Source organism: Bacillus rossius, chromosome 3 (genome assembly GCF_032445375.1).
Source record: "Bacillus rossius redtenbacheri isolate Brsri chromosome 3, Brsri_v3, whole genome shotgun sequence".
Lineage (NCBI taxonomy): Eukaryota > Metazoa > Arthropoda > Insecta > Phasmatodea > Bacillidae > Bacillus > Bacillus rossius.
In genome coordinates, this window is record NC_086332.1 from 60190699 (window position 1) to 60205381 (window position 14683).

General features: G+C 34.4%; 1 protein-coding gene across 2 annotated transcripts in view; it reads left to right on the forward strand.

Annotated features, from left to right (window-relative positions):
* The window catches only part of LOC134530761 (bromodomain adjacent to zinc finger domain protein 1A), a 158831-nt gene that overhangs the window by 10692 nt on the left and 133456 nt on the right, over nt 1-14683 (forward strand). For both annotated transcript variants that reach the window (XM_063365909.1, XM_063365910.1), the window contains exons 4-6: nt 4778-4864; nt 6551-6737; nt 12845-13242. In XM_063365909.1, the coding sequence (XP_063221979.1) occupies nt 4778-4864; nt 6551-6737; nt 12845-13242 (672 nt within the window). The remainder of the gene's footprint in view (nt 1-4777; nt 4865-6550; nt 6738-12844; nt 13243-14683) is intronic.

Here is a 14683-nt window from a genome sequence, read left to right on the forward strand (position 1 = left end):
ATGTCTTACTTTGACTTATGAAGTAAATGTAATTAGTGATTAAATTAAATGTTAGGGCTACAAATTTTAGGTAGACACTATGCTTGGGTTAGTGATGTATTAGAGAGATAATTCTGGACAGTAGAGGCTTATCTGTAAGAACTGAACTAACCAACAAAATTATTTTTTGTTAATTTACTGTTTAACATTGTTACTTTGTTGAGGGATTTTGTGATATTACAAATTATTGAGGAAAGTCCTTGAAAACTCCTTAAATTTTGATTGCATAAGAGGGTAAGAACTATGTAGTAATTTATTACTGAATAGTAAAATGTCACACATTAGACATTCTGTCATGGCCATGATTGGTTATTTTGTGTGTCATTTTTCTCAAGGTTTACTTGTGAATGAATGTTGAGTTGGAGTGAACCCTGGGCCATGCAGAGAATTTATGTGGCCAATATTTATGGTGCATACAAACAAATGACCTGCTTTGCTTGACCACTCAGCATCAATGATACACACTTAAATATTTAAATGCATTTTTAAGAAAACATTATAACATATAGCAATCAATTTAATTAAATTAATACTACTTATAACATCTATATTCCATCTTACATGTACGTAATTTCATCACTAGAGATGATATCTACAAAATGACACTATAAAAAACTTACAAGCAAACCTAGTTAATAACTTAATTTATCATATTTTTACTGAAATTTCTATTGCCCAAGTAAGGAAAACTGATGTTTTGCCTACTCTGTGGTGTATATATTGGCACAGTGAGAAGAAGCCAAAACTCTCTATATTTCTCACTATGGTGTAAAGAGTATTTAACCTTCAAATGCCATCGTACTCATATCTTTACTGCACAGAGAATAGTGGTGATTATGTATAAAAAACAAAATGTATCTTATTGGATAACCTTCATAAAAAATGTGATTAGTCTGTAATTTTTTAAATAATATCTTAACATTGCACTTGCAAAATTATTTAAAGAATATTTAAAAATAGTCTTTATAGCCATTTTGTAGTTGCATATCATGATTTGTGAAATAATGGTGATGTTTTAGGTGTATATTGACATCATTTGGTCTCTTTTACTTTCAGGCTAAACACAAGGTTTGCTATAATATAATGAAGCAGAATGAAACAGATGTAGGAAATGCTAGTTTTAGGGAAATTAAAAAATTTGTCGTGATATTTCTTATTGGAGCTGTTCACTACAAAAAACACATGGTTGGTAAATTCAGTTAAAAAACAAACCGTTGTTAATTCTAAAAACACATGGTAACATGTGTGTCTGATATTAAAAGTTGGTTAAGTTGTTACAAGAAACAACATTAAGTAAGGAACTGTTGAATTCAGTATACAGCCACCAGGACTCCTGTCAGGGTTTCTGCAGGCAAGGAAAATCTGGAAAACAGGAAAAACTCAAATAATAGAAAAGGCATCATTAAACCTAGAAAGCATTGGGAAAATGACAATATCTTAGTTATTTAATGGCACCAAATGTAATGGGGCCATTCTTTTTTATCCTTCACCACTATGTTTCCACTGGAAGAAAAGGGATAGGGTGGAATGTGGCATTTGGTAGGGGAGGGGTTCGAGATTGTATTGGGATGTGAGTTTGTGATTCTCACACTTGTCATTTAAGTAAGGCCATTTATTCACTTAACACTGTTCTGACCTGTACATGGATGGGTTGCTGGGTGCTTTTACTCTATCAGAGACTTGAACATAGGATAGAGATGTTCGATATACATCGATGCATCGAAAACATCGATGTTTTCTATTTGATGCATCAAACCCATCCGATGCATCGATGACTTTCGATGTTTAACGATGCATCGATGTATTTCTTTCGATACATCGAAAAATACGTTTTTTTTTACATTAAAAGAACGGTTTCGGACTAGGAAGGAAGGAATATTCTATGAAGTTTGTTTATATTTACTCAAGGCCCCCGGTTGGCAGGCTAAATGAAAATCCATTAGAAATATGGTCCGATTATAAACAACATTTTCCAAAATTGTACAAAGTAGCTTATAAATATTTAACTTTGGTAGTTATCTCAGTAACATCTGAAAGACTTTTTTCGAAAGCTTCACAAGTTTTGAGTCAACAACGTAACAGAATACAAGGAAAACTGGTCGGTAAAATACTATTCATGCAAAGTTTGGAGAAAGAGTACTGGACTAATTAATTTCTAATTAAATAAGATTTCCAATAGTGCAACTCTTTCAGAGAGACCCCTTTTCCTTGTATTATATCTGTTCGGAATTTTGCTGAAAAAGTGACATGTTTGATTAAACCTTATGTTCTACAGGTACTGCAGGAAGATTATGTACATGAGCATGAGGATGGAAGTAAAGTTTTGTATCCAGGATAACTTATATATCTTTTATATGATCCACACGTTTAATGATGATGATAGTTGATAATAAATTGTTATTAGATAATTATTAGCTTTCCTTGTAAAAGTAATACAAAATATTTTGTCATAATTGAGATTCTGTTTTCAGAGCACCATGCCTGAACAGCTGAGATATCTTGTTGTATGGCTATACAATTATCATGGGTGTTTATCTTTTTGTACAATTTAATGTCATTAGCATATAGTAGGATCGTTCAGTTTTTATTGATCTTGTAATGTAATTCATAAAGACATTGAATAGTAGTGGAGATAGATTACTGTCTTCAACAGTGTCTTGAGGGACACCCGACGTAATGTTAAAGTACGATGATAATGCATTAGCAACTCTGACTGATAATTTCTATTAGACAGATAGTTCGACAACCAGTCTAAGTACTGTTTGTCAATGCCTAAAATGCATAATTGTTTTAAGAATAAGATTATGTTGGCATGTAGGTATGTATTAAATGCTTTGCTCATATATAAAAAAAAAGACAGCATCAGTTTGCTGTCTGGATTTGGATGTTATTTTACTATAAGGATAATTTACATAACTAAATAAATTTGTGAGAGTGGATCTTCCAGATTGAAATCCATGTTGATTTTCACTTTTTCAGTAATCTTATTTTTCAAATGAAATTTGATGTTTCTAAAAAATAATTTTTTTGGAAATTTTTTAAAAACTACATAATAAAGAAATAGGTCTGTAATTTGTTAAGATATGATTTTTCCCCCATTTTTAAATACTGATATCACAATTGTGTTTTTCCATGTAGGTATAGGGAAAAGAGGCATTACTGAGGCTAGTGTTAATATTTGTTAATAATTGAGTGTATATGTCACTATACTTTCTTTAATTATTATGAAATTTAGGATACCGTCAGATCCAGTAGCTTTATTTGACTTCAGTTTCTTAATGACCCACCTAATCAAACTCTCCGTAATCGGTGGCACAGATATGTTAATAACATTATTATAATTATCTCTAGCTGAAATTTTTAAGTCATCGGTTAGAGTAGAATTTCCTGAAAATTTTTAATATGTCTTAGCAAAATGTTTACTAGATAGTTTATAAATATATAACTTATTTATGCCAATGTTTCTTTACGATTCATCGAAACCAGCAATGTTTTTGTTTGATACATCGGAAAACATCGATGCCACATTACAATGTATTACATAGTAAAAAACATCAATGTATTTTCAGCATGCACATCCCTAACATAGGACCTCGGTTGTGAGTACCTGTCACCCGGCACATGACTAGGTGAGGTTCATGGCCTGCTGTTCTCTACTTCTGCTGGTCTCTTAGTGACCAAACATTATCTCTGCGTAATTACTAATGACTGGCTTAACATCTGAGAGTGTCGTTAGAAGGGGGGAGGGGGAAGAACAGCGACCTGGGTGCTGCGTCAAAATGTTCACACTCTAAATAAATACTCTAATCTTATGTTCTCTTACAGTTACAATTCAGTATCAGTAATTTTTCACAATACATACATAGTATTCTATTTTCTTAAAACCTGCATTAATAATCTGTGTTCATCACTAATATTAATTATAAATTATAGGTCTACCCTGTCTACCCACCATTCAGATTTTGCATTTCAAAAGCTTCATTCTTTTCTTTTTTTGATTTTCAACTTTGTTTAAATTACACCTGATATTGTTTGTGTTTGATTATGTAATTAGAAGCACTTTTCATTGCAGTTTTGCAAAGTTAGGTCTCATCCAATCCATCATGCTTCAGAGTTTCACAATTTTTTCAGGGTTAAAAGATACAACAAATAGTTTTTTTTAAATTTATAAACTCTCAGCTATAACATAAACTTAAAGTAATACTACTAGTACAAAATCATCACCATCTATTTTATTATAGTAAAATTTCAATTTTATATATAGTCTTTATTTTATCTTTTTAATTAAAAATTCTTACAAAGAGTTTACTTGAAGGGAAAAAAAATACAGTAGCAGGTATTTAATTTACCTTATATCATTATTATTCAGTAATTTAGCATCAATTTTGAACAGTAAAATTAAATATTACAGTGATGAATTTTTTATGAATCATTATTTTACATTTTACTCATGTTTTACTTCTTTTATACATATGTAGTCTTATACAGTGTAACATGTAAAAATGTATAAATTACCCATCCCTGCGATGCATACGCACACATACACAAACACATGTGCTCAGCTAATGGCTATCATGGAGCTGATTGCATGCATTATAAATAAATTTGTGGTGTCATCGCAAAGTTATTCAATCTTTATGCCATTACCTAATTTTTTTGCTGGCATAGCTAGTGGGTAGTGGATATTTTGGTCTTGTAATTTTTTTTTAAGATATACAAAACAATTTTTATATAACAGGTTTGATTGCTGCATAACCAGAGTGATTCCACCTTCATCTCTTCGCCAGTCAATCATCCATTCTCCAGCTCGAATTGAGTATAACAGGTAATGCTTATGTTAGTTGTCACTCTTCAATGTACAAATTTAGCTCATGCTGAAATGTATACTACATATACACTTATAAAATTAACATAAATTACTTATGAGCCTTTGGGCTAGTGGTCTTCAGCCTTTCGTTAATCAAGGGCCAATTTTTTCTTAAGCTGTAGTGTTGTGGGCCGACTGAATCGTACATATAATATAGCTATTATCAGTGTGATTTTCTTCCAAGCGTGTTTGTGATTATTTTGCAATATTAAAAAGTAACAAATAACTACTTATATTTAAATAAAATATGTTTCTATATCAATATTTACTTTGGAAGTTTTGAATTTTAACTTAAAAATTTATATTAAGGAAGATAAAGCCATTATTCAAACCTAAAGCATTTAATTTTAATGGGACACTTGGCTGATTTTTCTAAGCTTAGATATCAATATCTGATTTAATGAAATTCAAAGATAATTTTTTTTTGTGTAAAGCTTTTTTCAGATGTATGTGTTGTGAAAGAGTGATGCTATGAACAAAAAATGATTTCAGGAGTTTGGAAATTGCTCTTTTTCAATTTATCTCCAAAAAATGTCAAAATATTTACATTTACAAATTTTCATATTATGTATTGGTGCTTTTTTAATATTAACACTAATCGGAATGGAAAATATGATAATAATGCACAACTAAATTGGACCTTTGGTTTTTATTTGGTCATAGAGTTCATGCAACAAATAGTTTCTACATTGCAATTGTAAGTTAAAGTTGTTGAGATACATAGAAATATTGAAGAAGTATTTAAGTCTGTAAACTGCATGCGACAACACTCACAAGTGAATGAAAATATCTAAGTTATACAAACTAACCAAGGTCTATCGTCTCTCTATGCTTGAATCAATTTTTGTTTGTATCAAGTTTATGTTACTGGCATTTATAATCTCAGAATGCTGTATAGCTGCAACTTCATAGATTATGGTTTCAAAACATTTTTATGCAATTGCATGTTTTTATTAACATTATATAATTGTTTACATTTACTTCTGTTATGCTTCATTCAAATAATATGATACCAATAAACAAATGATAACAAGGCAGTCACAAACTTGTGACTAGACATCTTTCTTACACGTAGTTCACCTCATAATTGTGGTGGTTGTAAGAAAAGTAATGATACCAAAGCATTCTCCACGGCCTGCAGAAAATCACCTGTAGGACCATAGGTTGTAGATAGCTTCTTTGGGCTCTGCATAACTGTGGGATGCAAAATCCTGCCTTTCTTTGCTTTTTTATAGCCTGAATTTATAACCTATTTGTTACCAGCTTTCTGATTTTGAAAAAAAAAAAAAAAAGGTTAAATTGTAATTCAAATTATATATACGTATATATATACACACACACACACACGGTATTATACACATTATTATAGAAAAAAAATTCCTTCGCTTTATAATTTGGCTTTAACTCCAAAAAAATAACTGAGGACTCTTATTTGAAGTGAAATTTATGTAAACTTGAAAGTGCTATTTCTTTTCCTAACTTAGTTTTGTTGTATTTTCATCAGATACACTTAATGTCTTATTTAGAGCTAGCTATCACACCTTACTGCATTTGAGCCATTAGTTTAATCTCTTGGGAAACTAAATGCAGGTTGTGTGTTACGTTGAAGATAACTTTCATTTAAGATGTAATGTCTATTCTCAGGAACATGGCAGCACTGTTTCGCTATGAAGTGCGGAAACTAGGCCGCGGCAGTGACGATGTGAGTGAAATTTTTGAGGTTGGCAGTACAAATGTAAAACGAAAGAAGAATCAGTACACTCGAGACAAAAGTAAGATGTTCCTGAAGCTACAGACTACTCAGGATGAGAATGGGATGTGGATTGTCAAGGTTTGTTTGGATTTCAAAGTATTTTTAGAATTATTATAGTTCTTTTCTAAAAGTGTTTGGATTATTAACATATTCTGAAAGTATTTGTATTATTCACATTATATTCTGAAAGTGTTTGAATTATTCACATTATACAAGATGAGTCTGATTTTGTCAGATAAATTATAGTTGCAGGTTCATCACGACAAAGTAAGTTGAAAATCTCTATAAGATTAATGGTGTTAAGGGCTTCCCAAGTCTGATATACATCTTTGAAGTTGGGTTTTAACAATATTTTTATTTTAAATAATAGGGTATTTAAGTTCGAACTTTGAGCATCTGGATTTTTTAAACGAATGAAGTTCTTAAATTGCTAGGAATTTTGTGGCTGTAGCAAAATTATTTCATTGAAATAATTGGGTAACACCTTTATGTTCCACAAATATTTTGGGAATTGTTGCTACTCCCAATATTTCATTTTGGGACTTGTTACTATTCCCAATTTTCAATGAAGTAATTCTGCTACAGCCGCTATTATTTACAATGAAAAATGTTCAGCCCCAACTTCAAAGGTGCACACTAAACGTGGGAAGCACTTTTTGACAATAAGTGTATAAGATTTTCAACTTACTAGTCATTATGAACTTGCTGACATAGTTTGTCTGTCAAATTCAGATATATCCTTATAGTCTTAAGGCCATGTTACAAGTAGACAAATATTCATACTTGTAAAATCATACTAGGAAGTGATTTCAGATAGTGCAGTTCCATGTGGTTAAAGTGCAGGTGGATATTGAAAGGTTTTTGGTTATACAGTATAGTCTTGATCAACTGAGGTTCCATATTATCCAAGCCCACCTAAAGTAATACTGCTGGAGAGGACTGTTGAAACATTTGCATGATAACCTAGAAAATATCTAACTGAAAGCATAAATATAATTACCTCAAAGATGCCACTTATTGGTTGGGCAAATCATGGAGTAGTGTCAAAGAATCTACACTGAAGAAAAGCTGTAAAAACATCACCCTGAAAAATGATACCACTGAGCCTACTGAAAACCAAGATAATTTATTATTCTATCAGTGTTATGTGAGGTGGCTGCGGTCTACAAGTTAATCAAGAAATTGCTGTATTTACATCTCTTCGGTTGGTCTGAAATCAACAATGCAAAATTATAAAAACACAAACCCATTATGTGGAGTCCAAAACTGTTTACAGGGTGTCTACCGGTCACGAAAATCCCGAAAGTCACGAAAAAGTCACGTTTTCGTGAAGGTGGTCACGAAAGCCACGAAGTCACGTTATTGAAGCAGTGGACACGAAAATCGGGGAGAGAAAAAATATTTCATGCAGTCATAAATGTCAGTACTTAATACATGCTAGAGATTTTTTTCCGGATTTGGAAGCTTTAAAAATACTGTACTCTTTAACACGTGGAAATAATTGAAAACGCAGTCAAAATATGTTTACAAACAAGAATGGAAAGCAAAAAGCCGTATTGTGAAATGTTAACTACGTCGAACCTCTTATCTATCGAACTCGCATGTATCGTTTGTCCGTGTTTATCGTATACTTGCTATGGTCCCGGCGAAACTGCTATGCAACTAAGGTTAAAAGAGTCCGCTTGTACCAATGATCAAATTATCTTTTACACGTATTGATCGTACAAACTATATGTTCCCGTCACTATAAATTATAGTCAAATATAGTTTAACCATTAGATTTTGCGTAAATATTCATATTTTAAAAAGAAAACATGTTTATAAAAGTAACGATAAAATTCAGAAATATTAAAAATCTCCCTATATCTGTAGCCATTTTGTAATAGCGACGAGTGAACACCAGTAGATGGGAAACATTGGTGCCATATCCCATATTTCCGTGAAATCGACTCGCCACGAAACGTTGTCACAGTATCAACTTGTATTTATGTATGTATGAAAGTTTTTCAAGTCGGCTAAAATGGTAATGTAAAAAACGAGAGATATCGAGGGCGGTTGAGATATCGATTCAAGGGTGGCATCATGACCAGTGTTATTGCTTGTTTTTATGCGCGGGAGAGATAGTAAGTTTATTAGGTGGAAATTATGTTAGGAGTACTTGTACAATGTCATCGTTTTGGCACGTTATAGTACCATCAACATAATTTATTGTGTCCAACTTTTTAGAGAATCTGTTTCATTACCTCGGGTAAAAAATATGTTAGTGCAACGTTTTCATCTGCATTGTGAAGTGCGTCAACTCAGTAGCTGTCAATTATGCCGGGGAAGTGTCGATTTCAATCAAATTGGTAAAAATTTTCCATTCGCAGGACATTGGAAAAAATGGTTACGGCCCGTGAATAATGATATACATCGTGCCATTTGCAGTGTATGTTGCACCGATTTTGACATTGCGCATGCTGGGGTTAACAGTGTTAATATTCACGAGAATGGAAAACATCACTCGAATTTAATGTGTCAACTTCTAAGTTCTAAACAGACGGTAATCAATTTTTCTCGTGCCAACGAAGGAGAAAAAGATGTTTGTAAAAGTGTCGCATCTGTGGAGACTGAAACAAACCTTGTGGACCAAAGATGTAGGTCTAATGTTCCAGAAATAAGTCCTGCATTAGATTCTGCTATAGTCTCAAACATTGAAAAGGAAACTGTGCGTGAAGTACCGGTAACTGTTGAACCATCATCTGCTTCTGTAGTGCCATGTGGAAGTACAGGTTTACAAATTTATTCTAAGGGACGAGGTCACAAAAGCTGAAATTATTTGGGCCCTTCACAATGTGATGAGTCATTCTTCTGCTAGGGGTGGAGGTGCAAGTAGTGATCTCTTCCCGCTCATGTTCCCCGATAGTATTGACGTCGACCGGGGCTACACCCTCCCTAAGCCCGATGTGCCTCATGCCGTCACTACCCCTCTCCTCCCACCACCACCCTCTATTTCAAACCTCCCGCCCCGGGTGCAGGTGTGTGTGTGTGCGCGTGTGAGGCTACCGACAAGAGGCGAGAGTAGTCTGTGCCACGACCCCTTTTGTTTTCTTATTTAATCTTAATGTTTACGTAATTTCTACATGTCTTTTCTTTAAGTAATATTCCCCAAGGATTATATATATATTTTTTTTTTGTGAATAAATCCATTCTTAGACATTGATATAACAAATTATTTAATATAAAAATTCAGCTTTTTTGTTGAAAGTAGTACTGAGCAACATTTTATAGTAATTATTTTTAACTCTGTTTTATTTTATTAAAAAAAAATAATGTTAAAAATAAACAGATGACACCAGAATATTTTATTTTGGAAATTAAACTGAGTTAAAAATTAAACTATAAAGTTTTGTCATGATTAATTGGACATGTTTACAGGTGTACTTTATATGCAAATCAGTAAATACTCATTAAGGCTTGTAACATTGTTTTATGTGTATTATGTGTATTCATGTACACAGCTGGGTGTAGGATTCAGAATTTTTTTTTAGTTATGGGATTATATTCTCTGCAGTCTAATTTTTTTCAAAAGTTCATATTGTGTTGTCACGGGGTCCCCTCGCGGTCACTCGTTCTGGATTGGGGCGCCACCGTGTGATTAAGGGTGCACAGACCTGGCTGAAACAACTATCTCAGGGTGCAGTGTAGCACATGTGGGAAAATGAGACAGGACCCTTTAAAAGTAGTGCCTTGTGCACGCACAGATCTGATGTTCTCTAGGCATTGGGCATGGTTGGTGAAGATAAGTTCTCGCGTTAATTTCTGAACTCCCTCACGGAATACAATTATTTAAGTGGCCGACCTTCCGAGAATAAATAAGAGTTAAAGAGTACAGTATTTAAGGTTAAAAAAAGTGAAGAGATCAGAAACATGAAAAATTAATGTCCTTGGGTGCTGCACATGTCCACCCTCTGAAAGTAATGGAGTTTGACTGGGGAATGTTGACCACGATGGCAACTGGGTGGCTTCCTCACACCATGCAAATCTATTTGCTAGTTATGGAACTACATAGTATTTATTATATTTTTATTACGAAGCAAAACAACTAATAACCTGTCTGTAATAAGTATCAGCATTTCATACGATTAATACCACTTCTGTAACAAGCAGGTAAACTTTTGTAAAGTACTGAGAATAAATATTAATCCTGAAATTTATTTTAGATTTTAAATATTTTTGTAACCTTAGGCAATTATTTAATTAATTGACTGTAAAGAAGTTTTAATTATTTTGTAGAGTCTAGTATTTGACATAAAGTTTAATAGGTTTGTTTTACATGTGTTTTTGTATGCATTATTGAGATTACTGATGGGTGTGCCTGGAAGTTGGTAGCACTGATAAAAGTTATTTTAAACCGTGTTAGTTTCGGGAGTGCTGGACTCCCATTTGGGTTAAATTAGTCCATCCTCTTAGTAAATATATTTTTTATACAACTAAAGCATCAAAATGTCTGTTTGGCCAGGAGAGAAGAAAGAAAGAAAATATTAAATGACAGTTATTGTGGAACTAAGTAATCAGGGGTGCGAAGCACTAATTCTACATTGTTGCCTCCCCTCTTCCCCGGTTGGCTGATGCGCTATCAGAAAATGGCCGTAAGCACACGGCACATGCATTCACATGCATGTTGCCGAGGATGGATGCCAGGAAAGTTGGTGGAGAGGTAGGGGGTAGGAGTTGGATCTGACTCTTAAAGCCACAGCTCCTGGACATCAGGGTGTTTTGTTTTTGATCTTTCGCCTCCATTTTGCAAGAAAACATTAGTAAACCATCCTGTCTTGTAATATTTTGGAGAGCTGCTATGGACATCCATGTGAGTTTCTGAGGGTCTACTTGAGGCTTAGCTTGACCCGCCATGTTGATTTTTTTATTGTTACTTACAGAATATTATGAAGAATGGTTTTTGTAAATGAGACTATAGAAGTTAATTTGTGTGTGTTGCCCAGCTGTGGAAATCCAGTGACCTCGATGCAGTTAGCCAAGCAAAATTTTTAATATGCTTGACTTTTTACAAATAGCAGATAAAAAGTAATGTACATACTGTTACGATTTACCGCGGGTTCGTAAAGGATAGCCCAATTAATAGATTTTACTACACTACACAGTTTTATTGATTGCCACTACACTTACAATTAATCAATAACACTTAAAAATTTTGCTTCCCAAGTCACTCGTTTTCACACACCGCACACCTCGCTGGGCCGCACCTCTGGTGCAACTCTCGCCGCAGCACCCCTCGTGGGTCTCCGCCGCGGGACTCCGTCGCCGCACTCCGCCACCATCGACGCACTTGCCTTCGCCGAGGATCCGCTCGGAACTTCACTCGGGACTCCGCCGCGCCCGCGATACTATCGCCCGGAACTGAACTCTTTGCCCTGGAACCTTCGTCCAGGGACTTCGCCGCTCTATCACCCGGAAACTCAGGCGCGGGAAAAGTCCCGACTACACTGAACTGACTCACTCCCTGCCCTGGAACCTTCTTCCAAGGACTTGGCCACTCTGCCACACCCGTGGCACTATCGCCCTGGAAACTGCCGCGGGAGAACTCCTGACTGAACTCTCCCTGAACTCAACTCCGAGGCAGCCGTCCTCGTTTTATATATCAGTCGCCATTTCCAGAACTCACGAGCACGGTCGGGGCCAGTCCCGTCATTCCGTGCCGACACGCTCTCGAAACACGTGTCGGCAGCTCGTGTAACTCCGCAGCTGTCCGGTGTCAGTTACGTGTCAAAGGCAGGGCGTCGCGCGGGGGGGGGGGGGGGAAAGCGACAATCCTTGTAATCTTCCAGGCGTGTGGCGCATCTCATGTTGCGGCGGCCGCCAGCCAGCTCTGCACCTGCACGTGTCGCGGCCTTGATCACGTTCGTAACAATATAATGACTATAAATTTGCTTTAGAATACAAAATATAATGCTTATATAATGGAAAATCCAAATCATTGTGAATTAAGATTTATGGCATCAAAATGCACTCATCATAATACGACATGTGAAGCTAAGATTTTGCATGTAACTTTTTTTGCATTAAATTTTTTTATAGAACTGGCAAAATTTTTCCTCAAAATTATATTTCATGTTTTTTTTTGTTTTTGTACATGCAAATTTTTTTCCAAAGATAACCTATCTTTTAATTTTTTTTTTTTATCACAGGATGAAGTTGTCCAAAAATACAATCTCCACAAAGTGAAATTTAGTGACATTTTTGGAGGGCCTCTTCCCATGTTTGAATGCTCTCGGAAAATCCAGAAGCTCCAGCCAAATGGGGCGGTCCCTACAAAACATGCAAATGGTTCGTTCAAGAAGGAAAAGCGTCAAGAGAAAATAGACAAGTACTTCTCGCCGAACAAGGAAATGAAGGGGGCAGTTTCCCCTGCCAAGCAGCATGGTTCGGGCAGCAAGATGTCGCCAAGGAAGTACAGCCAGGATGGCCTGGTGCTCTCGCCACAGAGCAAGCTTGCCAAGAAGTTGAAGAGCAAATACATAAACAACTCTTTAAAGGGTTCCGTTAAGAAGAACTTGTTACAAAACCATCAGCTGAAGAAACATACGTGAGTAATTATCATTTGTTTCTGGTAGTGTAATAAGATTAGTTTTTTTTGGGTAGGTGTACTAAACTAAATTGTTAATGTTTATCAGTACATGAAACACTAATTGTTTACTACAAACATATTTGTATTGTTTCCAGTTAAATTGTCTTAAACATATTAAGATTCACCTTAATACAAGATCCAATAATGCTAAGAAAATTCTGCCAGCCAATTGCAGCGTTCCTATTCTTATCTTGTCTCATCTTGTGTATAATATACATATTCTAGAATGTTCACTTTTATGAGTTTTTAGCATCATCTTTTATGTTAAGTAATAATCTTGAAAAAATAATAAAAAAATAAAATTATCTGTTTTGTTTGGAGAAAATTATACATATAAATTACTTAAAGGCGTACCTGAATAACAGCTTAGTTGATAGGACTTTCTATCAATTGCCTATGCTTATCCAGCTATACCTTTTCTGCATGTTTGTATCTCTTTTAATAGTGTTGCAAATAGGTACTGCTATTCTTAAAGCAAAACAATAAAGAACATAGAAAATTAAATGAAATAAATTTCTTCTTTTAAGTTTCACTTATAATGAAAATTTCTGGAATAATGGATAGTCCCATGTTCTTCTGGAAGATGATTAAAGAAAGTTACTAATTAAAATTCTGCAATATTGATTATTGGAGTAACTATTCAAACATATTTAGAATTAAATCTACATTAAGTGGCAAATTATGTAACATCACCTGTGTTTGTGCAACATTTTTCGAATTGAAAATTTAAAAAATTATGAATTTAAACTAACTGTTAAATCATTTTGATTTGCACATTTTCTTATATTTAATAAATAATTTTATTTAAGGTCCTTGTACATTTGCTGTCATATTATATTTAAATTTCTGACATAAAAATAATTTACTACCGAGTACAGTATTTACATATAGTTTTAAACATTTTTTTATGCAATTGAATACTCATGTAGCTCAATTATTTTTTAAAATTTGCTTTCAGTTAAAACGTTAAAAGGCTTTATCAAAATTTAAGAAGAGTCTAGCGACAGCAACTACCTTCCTGCAACTGCGGCACCGCTTACGCTCGTTCCGGGGCCGGCTGCCGCATCGCTCACGCTCGTTCCGGGGCCGGCGGCACGATCATATATGTCATCTGAAACTTCTATTCGTCAAATATGGCCTCGTGGCTGAGCGCTTAGCAGCACTATCATCTAATCGAAAGGTTGCCGGTTTGAATCCCGGCAGGTGCGAATTTTTTTTGTACTTGTAAAAATAAATACGAGCACGTATAATTTCAAAAGTAATAAATATATTTGAATAATGAATGCAAATAAAAGTAAATTTATTAATTAAATTGTAATTTTCAGATAAGGACATGATAACTAATGGTCAATTAGGTTAGGTTAGCTACGTTATAAATACTTTAAAACTTTGTGGGCGG